This window comes from Myxocyprinus asiaticus, chromosome 3 (assembly GCF_019703515.2).
Source record: "Myxocyprinus asiaticus isolate MX2 ecotype Aquarium Trade chromosome 3, UBuf_Myxa_2, whole genome shotgun sequence".
Lineage (NCBI taxonomy): Eukaryota > Metazoa > Chordata > Actinopteri > Cypriniformes > Catostomidae > Myxocyprinus > Myxocyprinus asiaticus.
In genome coordinates, this window is record NC_059346.1 from 10,087,968 (window position 1) to 10,102,918 (window position 14,951).

The 14,951-nt window shown below is 40.4% G+C and overlaps 1 protein-coding gene across 1 annotated transcript in view; it reads right to left on the reverse strand.

Moving 5' to 3' along the window:
• LOC127425275 (histone acetyltransferase KAT6A-like) overlaps positions 1 to 14,951 on the reverse strand; it is a 65,706-nt gene that overhangs the window by 10,577 nt on the left and 40,178 nt on the right. Inside the window, exons 7-10 of the mRNA XM_051671035.1 lie at positions 13,465 to 13,577; positions 8,631 to 8,746; positions 8,269 to 8,410; positions 4,148 to 4,309 (exon numbers count right to left, since the gene is read on the reverse strand). Coding sequence (XP_051526995.1) covers positions 4,148 to 4,309; positions 8,269 to 8,410; positions 8,631 to 8,746; positions 13,465 to 13,577 — 533 coding nt within the window. The remainder of the gene's footprint in view (positions 1 to 4,147; positions 4,310 to 8,268; positions 8,411 to 8,630; positions 8,747 to 13,464; positions 13,578 to 14,951) is intronic.

Below are 14,951 nucleotides of genomic sequence, written 5' to 3' on the forward strand. Positions count from 1 at the left end.
AGAGAATCTATGGGGTATTGTCAAGAGGAAAATGAGAAACAAGAGACCAAAAAATGCAGATGAGCTGAAGGCCACTGTCAAAGAAACCTGGGCTTCCATACCACCTCAGCAGTGCCACAAACTGATCACCTCCATGCCACGCCGAATTGTGGCAGTAATTAAAGCAAAATGCGCCCCTACCAAGTATTGAGTACATGTACAGTAAATGAACATACTTTCCAGAAGGCCAACAATTCACTAAAAATGTTTTTTTTATTGGTCTTATGATGTATTCTAATTTTTTGAGATAGTGAATTGGTGGGTTTTTGTTAAATGTGAGCCAAAATCATCACAATTAAAAGAACAAAAGACTTAAACTACTTCAGTCTGTGTGCATTGAATTTATTTAATACATGAGTTTCACAATTTGAGTTGAATTACTGAAATAAATGAACTTTTCCACGACATTCTAATTTATTGAGATGCACCTGTATGTCTTAGAGGGAGGGAAGCTCACCTCCGATGATGTGTCTGGCAGTTCGCACCACCCTTTGCAGTGCTTTGCGTTGTGGGCGGTGCTATTGCCATACCAGGTGGAGATGCAGCCAGTCAGGATGCTCTCCACAGTGCAGGTGTAGAACCGTGTGAGGATGTGGCGGTTCATTCCAAACTTCCTCAGCCATCTCAGGAAGAAGAGGTGCTGATGAGCCTTCTTCACAACGACTTCAGTGTGGATGGACCATGTGAGTTCCTCAGTGATGTGGACACCCAGGAACTTGAATCTGCTGACTCTCTCCACTGGTGCTCCATTGATGGTGATGGGACTGTGTTTTCTATCTCTTCTCCTGAAGTCCACCACAAGCTCCTTTGTCTTACTGACGTTGAGGGAGAGGTTGTGCTCCTGACACCAGTGTGTCAGAGTGTGCACCTCCTCTCTGTAGGCTGTTTCATCATTGTCAGTGATCAGACCTACCACCATCGTGTCATCAGCAAACTTAATGATGGCACTGGAGCTATGTGTTGTCACACAGTCATGTGTGTACAAGGAATACAAGAGTGGGCTGAGAACACAGCCCTGCAGGGCTCCAGTGTTGAGGGTCAGTGATGAGATGTTGCTGCCTATTCTAACCACCTGGCGTCTGCTTGACAGGAAGTCCAGGATCCAGCTGCACAGCGAGCTGTTTAAGCCCAGAGCCCGGAGTTTCTCATCAAGCTTGGAGGGCACTATGGTGTTGAATGCTGAGCTGTAGTCTACAACAACATTCTCACATAAGTGTTCTTTTTTTTCCAGGTGGGAGAGAGCAGTGTGTATTGTAGATGCAATGGCATCATCAGTGGAGCGGTTGTTGCGGTAAGCAAACTGCAATGGGTCTAGAGAGAGAGGCAGCACAGAGCAGATGTAATCTCTAATTAGTCTCTCAAAGCATTTGCTGATGATGGGGGTCAGAGCAACAGGATGCCAGTCATTTAAGCAAGTGATTTTTGATTGCTTTGGAACAGGCACAATGGTGGACGTTTTAAAGCATGTGGGGACTACAGACAAAGAGAGGGAAAGGTTGAAAATGTCCGTAAAAACACCAGCCAGCTGGTTCGCGCACGCTCTGATGACGCGGCACGGAATGCCATCTGGACCCGTGGCTTTGTGGATATTCACCCGTCGGAAGGATCGGGTTACATCCACTACAGAGACGGAGAGTGAACTAACCTCTGTAACTTCGGCTGCGAGAGCTCGCTCCGCGAGGGCGGTGTTATTTCCCTCAAAACGAGCATAAAAAGTATTTAGCTCATCCGGGAGAGAGGCAGCGGTGTTCATGGCGGAGTTTTTATGCCCTTTAAAGTCTGTGATGATGTTAATTCCCTGCCACATGCTTCTAGAGTTGGTGGTGTTAAACTGTCCTTCAATCTTGTTCCTGTACTGGCGTTTTGCTGTTCTGATTTTTCGGAGGGCATAACTGGCTTGTTTATGCTCCTCCACATTCCCGGAATTAAAAGCGGAGGTCCGCACGTTAAGTGCCGTGCGAACATCGCTATTAATCCATGGCTTCTGGTTCGGATAGATCCGTATTGTTCTGGTCGGAACGAAGTCCTCTACGCACTTTCTGATGAAACACGTTACGCTATCAGCGTAAAGCTTGTTGTTGTCATCAGAGGCGGACCGGAACATCTCCCAGTCTGTGTGATCAAAATAGTCTTGTAGCGTAGAGTCTGATTGGTCCGACCAGCACTGGATCTTTCTGAGGGTGGGTGCTTCCTGTTTCAGTTTCTGCCTGTAAGCGGGCAGAAGCAGAATGGAAGAGTGGTCCGATTTGCCAAATGGTGGGCGGGGGAGGGATTTGTAGCCATCCCGTAAAGGAGGGTAGCAATGGTCCAAAACCCGGTCCCCTCGTGTGTTGAAACTAATGTGTTGGTGGTATTTTGGTGCGACTGATTTGAAACTGGCTTTCTTAAAGTCCCCGGTCACAATGAACGTGGCCTCAGGGTGCACGGTTTCCTGTTTGCTTATAATCCCATACAGATCCTTGAGTGCCCGGTCTGTGTCGGCTTGTGGCAGGATGTACACAGCAGTGATAATGGCCGCTGTGAATTCCCTCGGTAGCCAGAAAGGTCGACACAAAAGCATGAGAAATTCCAGATCAGGAGAGCAGAAAGACTTGATAGAATGTACGTTCCTCTGATCACACCAGGATTTGTTGATCAAAAAAAACATACACCACCACCTCTGCTTTTACCTGAGAGGTCTTTCACTCTGTCCGCTCGGTGCACGGAGAACCCCGCGGGTTCGATGGCTGAGTCTGGAATCTCCGCAGACATCCAAGTTTCCGTAAGGCAGACAATGCAGCAGTCCCTCGTCTCTCGTTGGAAAGAGATCCGCGCTTTCAGCTCGCAGAGCTTGTTATCCAGAGACTGAACATTTGCCAGTAGAATACTGGGTAGCGGGGGTCAATTTGTGCAGCGTCTTACTCTGATGAGAACGCCGGCTCTGTTTCCCCTTTAACTCCTGTGTTTCCGCGGCCGGGCAGCACAGACAAAGGGCTCCGCTTGCGTGTTTGTAAACAGCGGGTCGGCATTGAGGTATTTGAAGTCCGGTTTACGGTGTGTGATTGCTGAACCAATGTCCAAAAGTGTTTGTCTGTCGTAGATAATAAGGCAGACAACATCCAAGACAAAAAACATAAGAATTGTAAACAAAACAAACAAAACACTACCATGTTGTGTCGGAGCTCGCAACGCAGCAGCCATACTCGGCGCCATCTTGGGTCAATCCAAACATGTAAGCAAACTGTCCCCTCATTGGTCAGAATGTTTTTGCGCCGTTCCTGGATTTAGCTCATACATCAATATACTGATTAAAATTATATACCTGTGAAAAATTTGTCAAATGGTACAAATTTTCAAGAATTTGTGTGTCACTGATATGCTAACAGTTACCGCATGGTACGGAATGCGCATTCCAGTCACAGTGGTCATTTATGTCATTAGTTGCTTTTGCATTATTTCTGCTTCGAAAAGTACCTTTTCTCATGGTCACAGAGCTCTCACTCTCTCTCTCTCTCCCTCTTGCACGCATGGACAAACATGCACTTACAAACAACAGAAAGAGTGAAGCAACCTAAAGATGCAACATCTAAACTATCTGTTCTGCCACTCTCCAAAGGAGAGATGCAATCGTACTACAATTATATAAGGAATTATTACATTTCTATTTTAGAATTAGGTATGCTCATGGTTTTTATAGGGGATATTGTTTGGTTTGTTGGTCCATTGGGATGGATTGCATTTTCAAAAAAAGAAAACAAGAGGTCGTTTGCAATTGGACCAAGACTATCTCGTCCAGGTGGTCTCGGACCGACTGTTTTGGTGTGGATCTGAGTGCATTTGCTGTGTTCATATATGCCTTAACGAACAAAACTACGGGAGAACACGCACTAGGTTCTGAAAAACAAATGCTCAAAATGAGCCAGGTGTGAAAACTTAATCTTTAAGAATTTGAACTTTTGTGCATAATAAAGAAAAAGTATGCAATAAGTAGCACTATCGGTTAATCCAATTTGATCACAGTGGGGAGCAAAAAATCAACTTAGCATTTGGATAAACTATTAAAGCCCCTCTATCATCTCACTTGGGTGGATGTGAAAGTAAATCAAATTTCAAAAAAAGATTTGCATACCTTTGAAAAGTACCCAACAAGATGGCAGCCTTTATCGTCATTCTGTGTGAGTACATAAAAGAGGAAGGGCTCCACATCGTAGTATAGCGTCTTATGGTCCAGGAAGAGCTTGGCCAGCAGGCACAAATTCTGACAGTATATTGTGCTGACATTTCCATCCACCTGAAAGGTAGGGAAGACATTTTTTAAGCTTTTGATGACATGTAGTTTAAGTTGGGATTCACGCTGACAGCAATTTGCGCTGATCAGTGACCAGAAGTCTTACATCCATTTTCAGTGAGAGTTGGTGATTTGTGGTGACGTGTGACAGAAACCATAGACCTTATTTACAGATCCAAAACACTTTAAACAACAGTACAGCCCATTAAAGAGACTGTATGTCTATACCTCAAAGCCTTTGTTGTCATTCCCATAAAAAATTTTAAATAGCACTATTGTGAATAAGGTTGACTGGTGAAGAGTGTAAAATTTCATGCAAAGGCACAGCGGTGTGGCAACTACCAACGAGAAAGCAGACAGTGACCCCGTTTACATACACTTTAAAAACAAACAAACAAACTGTTTATTCCAAGTATTCTGCAGAAAGCAGAATTCTGAAATGTTATAAAAATGCAAACTGTGTTTTCCTTTTGCTGCTTAAAGGATTAAGAGAAAGCAATTTAACACAACTGGGTTCCTCCCGGAGAATGCGGCTTATGTGGCCATGTAAACACATAGCGGCATTCTGATGGGTGTTTGAAGAGTGCGCATGTGCGTGAAACAGTCCGGATTACTAACGTCATAGGATGGAGCCCTGAACACAAACAAAGAGTTTTAGAAGAATATTTCAGCTCTGTAGGTCTTTTCAATGCAAGTGAATTATGGCCAGAACTTTGAATCTCCAAAAAACTCCAGTTGAAGTCAGAAGTTTACATACACTAAGTTAACTGTGCCTTTAAGCAGCTTGTAAAATTCCAGAAAATAATGTCAAGCCTTTAGGCAATTAGCCAGTTAGTTTCTGATAGGAGGTGTACTGAATTGGAGGTGTACCTGTGGATGTATTTTAAGGCCTACCTTCAAACTCAGTGCCTCTTTGCTTGACATCATGGGAAAATCAAAAGAAATCAGCCAAGACCTCAGAAAAACAATTGTGGACCTCCACAAGTCTGTTTCATCCTTGAGAGCAATTTTCAAATGCCTGAAGGTACCACGTTCATCTGTACAAACAATAGTATGCAAGTATATACACCATGGGAAATGCAGCCATCATACCGCTCAAGGAGGAGACGAATTCTATCTCCCAAAGATGAACATAGTTTGGTGCGAAAAGTGCAAATCAATCCATGAACAACAGCAAAGGACCTTGTGAAGATGCTGGAGGAAACAGGTAGACAAGAATCTATATCCACAGTAAACAAGTCCTATATCGACATAACTTGAAAGGCTGCTCAGCAAGGAAGAAGCCACTGCTCCAAAACATCCATAAAAAGGCAAACTATAGTTTGCAAGTGCACAAGGGGACAAAGATCTTACTTTTTTGAGAAATGTCTTCTGGTCTGATGAAACAAAAATTGAACTGTTTGGCCATAATGACCAGTTATATTTGGAAGAAAAAGGTGAGGCTTGCAAGCCGAAGAACACCATCCCATCCATGAAGCATGGGGGTGGCAGCATCATGTTGTGGGGGTGCTTTGCTGCAGGAGGTGCGTTCAGAACGTGAAAGTGGAAATTTATAGTAAAAAGGGACTTAAATATTGATCTGTCTCTCACCCTCACCTATTATATCGCTTCTGAAGACATAGATGTAACCACTGGAGCCATATGGATTACTTTTATGCTGCCTTTATGATTTTTGGAGCTTGTCACCATTCACTTGCATTTTATGGACCTACAAGGCTGAAATGTTCTTCTAAAAATCTTAGTTTGTGTTCTGAGGAAGAAAGTCATACACATCTGAATGAGGGTGAGTAAATGATGAGAGAATCTTCATTTTTGGGTGAACTATCCCTTTAAGGATACACAGCAACAACTCTGGAATATCTAGAAGTAAAGCCAAGCAAAAGATAAAAAAAAATACAAATTAAAAAAAGCAAAGTCGTCCTCAAAAGCTTATGAGAAACAATCAGTACAGCATCAATTTCACAACCTCCTCCAATGATTGAAAAGATAGACAAGACATTCTACCTTGCTGGTTTCGGTCGCATCGCTTCTGATAGCCCTACACACAGTGAAATCTCACTAGTCCAAAATCCTGCTCCACACTGCTGTATATTAAACGTCAAATATTATTTGATTGGCTGTGATGGTGACAGTTTGGGCAGCATATCACTTTCAGTATGGACAGAAAATTGTTTCATTCCACCTAGTTAAAACACTGTTTTAAGGTACAGGTAGTTTCTAATTATTGACATTGATATGAGCTAGGGATGCACTGATATGACATTTTTTGACCACACCAATACTGGTTTTAACAAAAAACTGTAGGCTGATAGTGATATTTTTACTTAGAATTTATGCTTTAAGAGGCACATTTCTTTTTTTCTTTTTTTTTTTACATGGATCTACTGAACACATGACAGGCCAACATTTTAAAGTGAGCCACAACAGAAGAAATATAAAATGCACAAAACTATGCCCAAATATGATAACATGATGATTGATATGAAAATTTTTTATTTTGTACTTCTAAAACATTTTGGCACTCCTGTTTTTGCAGTTCAAAACAAGAACTCACATTTTACATGCATGGAACTGTGTATGATAGACCATCACAAAATAATACTATGCGTATGTTGGGCAATTCCATGAAAATGTCAACCACATAATGGAAAAATAAAAAGTTTTAAACAAAGTGGCAAACTCCCCTTTTAATTTCTGTATTATAGTGGTATAATGGAAAATGGATAATACCATCCAGACTGCTAGAAGGCACTGCTTGCTCACACAGTGCTGACTGAAGTGCTTAATGCAGAATATCAAATTCTGAAGTCAAAGTCTGCTGGTTTCAAAGCATTTTGGATGGTTTTCCTCATGTATCCTGTAGGTGAGTGCCGCTTCCACAACTGTCACGTCCGTTTATGGCGGTTTTTCCTCATTAATGTGAGAACGAGAAAGAATGAAAATTAAATATTACATGTTCTTAAGAGTGCCAACTCTTGTACATAATGTGGCTATTATTTCTGAACTGTGCATTCTAATACACAGACTAATGAATGAATTACTAATTAATTATAAATAAACCATTGATTATTCCTATCGGTGCTTTCATGCTTATAACCGATATGCCGATGGATTTAATTTGGACAATAACTGGCAGATAAATATTGTCAGCATACATATTTTGTGCATTGGTGCATCACTAATATGAACTGAACAATGATTTAAATACTACTACGCAACGCTCTCCTTCATGATACTTTTGCAAATTGCAAAGCCTGTCTAAAATACCATACGATTTGCAATTTCTAAAGCCCAATTTATCATTTTGAAACACAAGATTGGCATGAAAATGCAGTGTAGGAACAGAGTCTGCGATAAATTGCACTTCTCCTGTTTTTTCTGTCGGCTGAATGCCAGTCGTGTTAGCTTTTAGCAGTGCTGCTGCCACAGGTATCATACTGAGTCAGAACCAGACCAGGAGCAGCTTTGAAACCTGAGCCTCTAAAAACCAACTCACCAAGCACACCCTCAAAATGCTAAGTGGTGTTGATTAATGTGGAACATATTCAAGATCAGTGGATATTGGACTGGCAGTGTTGACTTAACCCACACTGATGCAGAACAACAAGTCTGTTTGCGCCAAAAATTTTCCTTCACAGAAACTCAAAGGCTGTAGTTAATCACCATAGTGATTTGGAAACAAAGAGAGGCTACAGTTATTCATTTATTACCCTGCTGTGTGGAGTTATTATGACACCTCGTGAGGGCAGGATGTGGGTGGATGTTATTGCCAGAACCAGTGTGGGAGTGAGCGCGCTTCAGTGTGAATGAGATTTCCTTTGTTGGCTCTGTGCATTTGTGTGTACGAGTTTAAGTGTGTACATCAGCATATGTCTGCAAGAGATACTGCCAAGGGTGCGTAAACAAACGTGTGTCTCTGTGAATTTGTGGGTTTTGTCTGGGCGGAGATTTCTTTTCCTCACCTCGAACACTGACAAATCGTCCTTCCTGTAGATCTCATTGGCAGGTGGGTGGAACCAGTTGCACTTTCGCATGTGCTGGTAGAGAATGCTGCGGCTCTTCATGTAGCGCAGACAGAACTCACACAGATAGAGTTTAGGGAGCCTGTCACACAAACACCACATATCATGCATCAGCATCAAGGGCCTTAAAAACCAAACCAGTTGTAACACCTCTCTTGCTTGGGCAAAAATATATAAACATTAACTGGTTACGGTGTGTGATAGCATCAGTCAATAAACATGATTTGTCAACTGAGTTTTTGTTTTTTACACCTACGCACGTACGAACAAATGTCAAAAGGCCAGCAAATGTTGTTGGTTACCTGCTGTACTCCTGTGGGTATGGAGAAGAGTACCACGTCTGAATTTCATACTTCCCAAACTCTATGACTGATGGGCAGCGCATCTGGGGGTCAGGCGGCCCAGTCACGCCAACTTTCTGTAAAAGTCCAAGAGAGAGAGAGAGATGAGGATGAGAGAAAGGCAAAGACAAGGCTTTCTAAGATGAACTTGGACAAAACATATGTACACAAACCCTGCAAACTTCAGCCTGGGCATTCTGAAAACAGCATACACAAAGGATCAAAAAGCAGGCAATTTTTGCCACTCTCTTTTACACTCAAGCAGCCCTTATGTTCTAATAGTCAAACATAGTTTCACATAAGAATACAGCCTGCCGACACACACTAGTGATCACCCACTTCTATGCTCGCTCACTGGATCCCTTTCTCTTACTCACAAACGCACACACAAAATTCACTGCCCTTATTCTGTATACAAGCTAGGGGTGAAATAGTTCAACTGTGTGCTTTGGTACATGTGCTTAACCTGGGGCTTGGTATCACTAATTACCACATAACATGATACATACACGATCATAACTGGATCACGATTAAAATGGCTGCAAACACATGAGAGAGAGACCCAGTGCGTGTCAGTGAGAGTGAATCTGTGGGATCAGTTTCCATCTCTCTGGCTCATTTACTTTTGTCCTTAAAAAAAAAAAGAATTGTGATTTATAGATTTGACTATCAGCACAGCCTTACCTGAACCATGGTTCACATGTCTAACGATACTTCTGAAAATACAGGCTACAGATGAAATTGTAATTATATACTGTAAATTGATGCATATTTTGCTAAATCACTGTACAGTTAGAGGAAAAACTGCAAACACATAACAGTGAACAAAACGGATATAAACAACAAAGACTAAAAATAGAAAAGGCCTACATTTGACGTAGCAAGTCGGAATGAAACCTTTTATGCCCATTTAAGAGCTCAACAGATATAAATGTTTGTCAAGAAAGCAGTAATAACAGCAATAATGGTTTACCCTGCACTAATGGCAATGAGATGTCTTCTTGCAAATGCTTAATTATAAGTGATTTGCATTATTTAAGGTAAACAACACCCTAAATGGTAAAGAAATCATAACTATTAATGATCCCTCACTAGAGCAGTTTGAGCAAGTTTTGAACATCTCTCTTTTTCTTTTTACGCATCTCTGGTGTGTGAGGACTCATTGTGATTACAAGCTACCAGTGTGTATCAATGCTTGACAGTGAGAACAGTGAAGCAAGAAAAATCTGTTTTGTATACATTTTACTAAACATTGACATTTCCCTAAAATGTATTGTACATAAAAAGTTGCATGTAATTTTACAGTGTGGTGTATTTGCAACAACATATGGCTTAGTGCTTAATGTTGTTTGAAAAATAACCACTGGCAATGGATCAGTAACAGCTGATCAATTCAATATCAGCTGATGACAGAATTCAATATCAGCTTCAACCACAATTTTCTTAATTGGTGCAGCCCTAATAGCGAAAAACCAATTATACGTTTTTACCGAACAGCATCCATTACCACAAAAATTTTTACATTTTGTGTTACACCCCTAGTACAAAACAATTACTTTGAAATGCTTACGTATCTGTCACTAAGCTTAACAAAACGTAAATGACATGGTGAAAATACTAGCACCAGTCAACAACCTTCAGGAATCTTGTTACCCTCGGCTATAAAAGAGCCACATTTACCATTCAATGATCCACTGCAAAACTGTTTAAGGAGCTGTGCTTTATGCTGCACTATGTAAGATTTGTTTGGTTAATAATTGATTACTTTTATAAAAAAAAAATTGCTTTCCTTGTTTTACCCCGATTCACTCTGATAAGCCACAATAATGATTTTTATTTAGAGCTGTCGGGTCGGATATTTCGCAAAATGGCATGCTTACATCATTCGTCCTTGCTTGTTTACGTCATGTCCATAATCTCAGAAAAAAAAAGTCAGGCTGTCTCGCATGAGTGTAGGCTGGGGAAGCTATGGCAGTTCAGTCAGTCACAGTACAGGACAGCAGCAGCAGGGGATCAGTCTCCTAATGGATGTTTAACTGTTAATTCTGTTTTCTTACTTTAATGCTTATATATGTTTTCCAGGATATTCCCTACCAGGCTGTTGAAGCTTATATTTGTCGCCATGCTTTAATGTATCAAACATTACTCATGTGTTTACTGATCACGATGCGTGTAGTCGGCTAGTTTTCCGGTGAAGTTACTGTAATATGTTTACTAATATTCATAACTTCTGAGTATTTTATAAAATTACAGCAGTTTCAAGATTCCCTAAGTGCATGTATGCCACTGTTCTCTCATTTCTTTTACCTCAGTCACAGAAATGCACAAGTTGTCACTTTCCACTGCACTTTTAGCAGTTTAAACAGTCTAAAAGCCATAAGGTAGTTCTACAAGGCAGTTCCCCATGAATATATGCTCATCTCAAGTTGTTTTTACTCTACTAATTTTATAGCAAAGTAATGTACATATTGTTTAGTGTTTAACTATCTCTCTATTATAACTTTACCTCCAAAAAAATTGTCTTATTGTATTTGTTTTATTGCATATTTCTGCATATTATATTAATGTTTAACAAAGTGTATTTCATCCCCATCATTATCGAATCCTTTGTGTTTTTACATTACAGACGTATTGTTTGCAGTGAATGCACTTACTTTTGTAATATTATGGTTCACAGGAATTGTCAACTTTGGCTGTATATTGTAATATAAAAATAAGTGTCTTCAAATGACCTCATATCAGCCATATCACGAGTTTCACCTCTAAAATTGATATGTGAAGTACAATACAAATATTAATGTGTAGTGGATAAACACTTCAATAATCACATTAAAATATGTAAATAAGAGTGTTGTTTATCTTCCTCAAAGCAAGTAATATTTTGGTTATATATGTTTAAACTAATAATGAAAATAGCACGTTATGACCCCGGCTCTGCAGGTGAAAATCTCCATGTGATGATCACAGGCAAAGCAGGTAACCTCAAACTAGGGCCCTATGATTTTCGCTTTGTGGAAAACATGGACAGAATCACAGAATCCAGTCATAAAAAAGGAATTAACTAAAATAGCGGAATGTCACGGAATTTGACATATTTGGGACGAAATTAATGTATACACAGATCAGCCATTAAAACCACCTGCCTACAGTTGTATAGGTCCCCCTCGTGCCGACAAAACTTTGCCAACCCACATCTCAGAATAGCATTCTGAGATGCTGTTCTTCTCATCACGATTGTACAGAGCGGTTATTTGAGTTACCGTAGACTTTGTCAGTTTGAACCAGTCAGGCCATTCTCTGTAGACCTCTCTCATCAACAAGGCATTTCCATCCACAGAACTGCCCCTCACTGGATGTTTTTTGTTTTTGGCACCATTCAGAGTAAATTCTAGAGACTGCTGTGCGTGAAAATCCCAGGAGATCGGCAGTTACAGAAATACTCAAACCAGCCCATCTGGCACCAACAATCATCCATGCAATTATCTAATCAGCCAATCGTGTGGCAGCAGTGCAGTGCATAAAATCATGCAGATATGGGTCAGGAGCTTCAGTTAATGTTCACATCAACCATCTGAATGGGGAAAAAATGTGATCAGTGATTTGGATCGTGGCATGATTGGGCTCTCTTGCCAGATGGGCTGGTTTGAGTATTGAGTACAGAGAATGGCCAGAATGTTTTGAACTGACAAAGTCTACGGTAACTCATATCCAATCTGTACAATTGTGGTGAGAAGAATAGCATCTCAGAATGCTATTCTGAGATGCGGGTTGGCGCTGTTTTGGTGGCACGAGGGGGACCTACACAATATTAGGCAGGTGGTTTTAATGTTGTTGCTGATCGGTGAAAATGCACTATAAATCAAAGAAAAATCATGATATGTCCTAGTGTGATGATTAAACCACAAAAGGCTGAGATTTTATTAAACAAATAGCCTATAAGGTCTGCATGAGCTGCGTGCTTCAACAGTAAGTAAATGTGAGAAGCTGCTGCTTATACACTAACGGCATCATTAACATCACGTGCACTGTGTGTTTATTAAACATGAAGAACCTGCTAACCATATATTTATATAATTAAATTATAGGCTTTTATGGTTTAATAAACACATTAGCCCATACAGCAAACTGCTTTTCCGGAGCTGAGAAGTGAAGCCGTCAAAAACATCTAGTTTTCTGCCAAAACACCAAAATAAAAGCTCTATTTTAATCCAGAACCATTAGAATCATCCACGCAGAACAGCACTGCCAAAACACAACTGATGTAAAATGTTCCTCCGCAAGTTACTTGCAATTGTAGGTTTCAACCACAGATATCGCTAGAAAGCCCAAAATTCCGTGGTGCAGCTTTAAGAGTAATGTCATAGTTTAACGGAGACTGAAGAAAAATTGTGATTCTAAAATCTAAATGTCACAGAGCACACACAATTAAGTCTTATTGTTGGGCTAAAGCATGGTGTTCATCCTCCTAAAAACAAGTGTGCTGGATCTATCCAATGCTGTGCGATTGTGTTTGGGTGTGTATCACTGAGAGAGGCACCAGCTGTCAAGATAATAGAATCTATCAAATCCCACACATTACATTCAGCAGAGATAAAGGCCTTCACAATTTCCCAGTGTTTGCTAATATAACAAAAGAAAATGCTGGTACCGCAAACAAACTATGGGCACCTCTACCATAAAATATTGGATTTATCAACATAAGGATCCTGCTTGTTATTCAATTCAACCAACTCTCTCTTCCACAAGCCTACCACACCTCATTCTTCAAAAAATATTTTGCCCTCTGTTTCTGTACCTGTAGTGCCAGTTCCTGAATGTGCCTGAAGAGCTCCACGTCATTCTCAGTTAGGTTCTCGTGTCCTGGCAACTTGTCTTCATCCTCCCGCCAGTCTCCACACTCCTGATTGTCTGTGATGAAATGAGACACCAAGACAGTTAAAACAGTCCGAGTGAATGTTCAGGCAGATCATAAAACTGAAGGTACATACACTTAAATGAGGCTCTGTGCAATCATTTTAAGAGACACCAAATTCACATTTAGTTTGTACTAATTAACATGTCTAATACGCTGTGCTCGCTGGTTGCAAGTAGGGATGTCAATTTTCAGACATTTTCATAATTGATCATCGTGGAAATTAATGATCAATTAATCGTTAATGTTAATACCGCAAAAAAGACGTAGCATGCAGCACAGAAGCACCCTCTAGTGGCGGATGACTCTATAGACAGTCTTATAAAAGTCTGCTGGCATGATTACTGAATGCATTTGTCCTGAAAATAATAAATTGACAATCAACAAGCTTAACTGATCAAATTATTAACAACGATTAATCAATTAATCATTAACATCCCTAGCTGCAAGCAACAACAAACATACAGAATGACCAATTCCAATTCAGGAATTCAAAGAATGACTCTTAGGAGCTGGTTCTTTTTTTTTATTGATTCCCTTCAACAAATTAAATAAACATAACAGAAAATACGGAATCAAATTATACAAAATTAAACCCTTTCCCCCTGAACAATCCCCCCACCCCGGACACAAACACACACCCCAGTGGTCATAATTAATTAGAAACATAAAAAAAAAAAAAAAAAAAACATAAAAAGTATACTTTCATGATCCAAGCGAGTGTAAGAGTTACCGTCCAATTTCCCTGATCCAGCTAGACGTAAAAATATTGTCAAAAATTCTGGCTAACCGATTAAGTGAAGTTATGACATCTCTTATACACATAGATCAGGTGGGGTTTATTCAGGGCCTTCTGATAACATTAGGCATTTAATTAATATTACGTGGTCAGTGGCGAATAATCAGACTCCGGTCGCGGCCATCTCACTTGACGCCGAAAAGGCGTTTGATATGGTAGAGTGGGATTTTTTTTTACGATTTTGGAATTATACAGGTTTGGGAATACTTTTATTGGATGGATTAAGTTACTTTATATACACCCGGTAGCGGCGGTACAAACAAATAGATTCATTTCAGATTATTTTACTCTGGATAGGCCCTCTTGCCCTCTTTCCCCATTATTGTTCTCTCTTGCCCTGGAACCATTAACAGCCGCGATAAGAAAGGAGGATGATTTTCCAGGGGTGATGGCGGGAGGTGTGGCGCATAAGCTTCTGCTTTAAGCAGATGATATTTTATTATTCGTCTCTGACCCTACTAGATCTATGCCTTGCCTCCACAGAATTATTAATTCCTTTTCTAAGTTCTCGGGATACAGAGTTAATTGGTCTAAATCCAAAGTTTGGCTCTGACAGCGTACTGCCCGATAA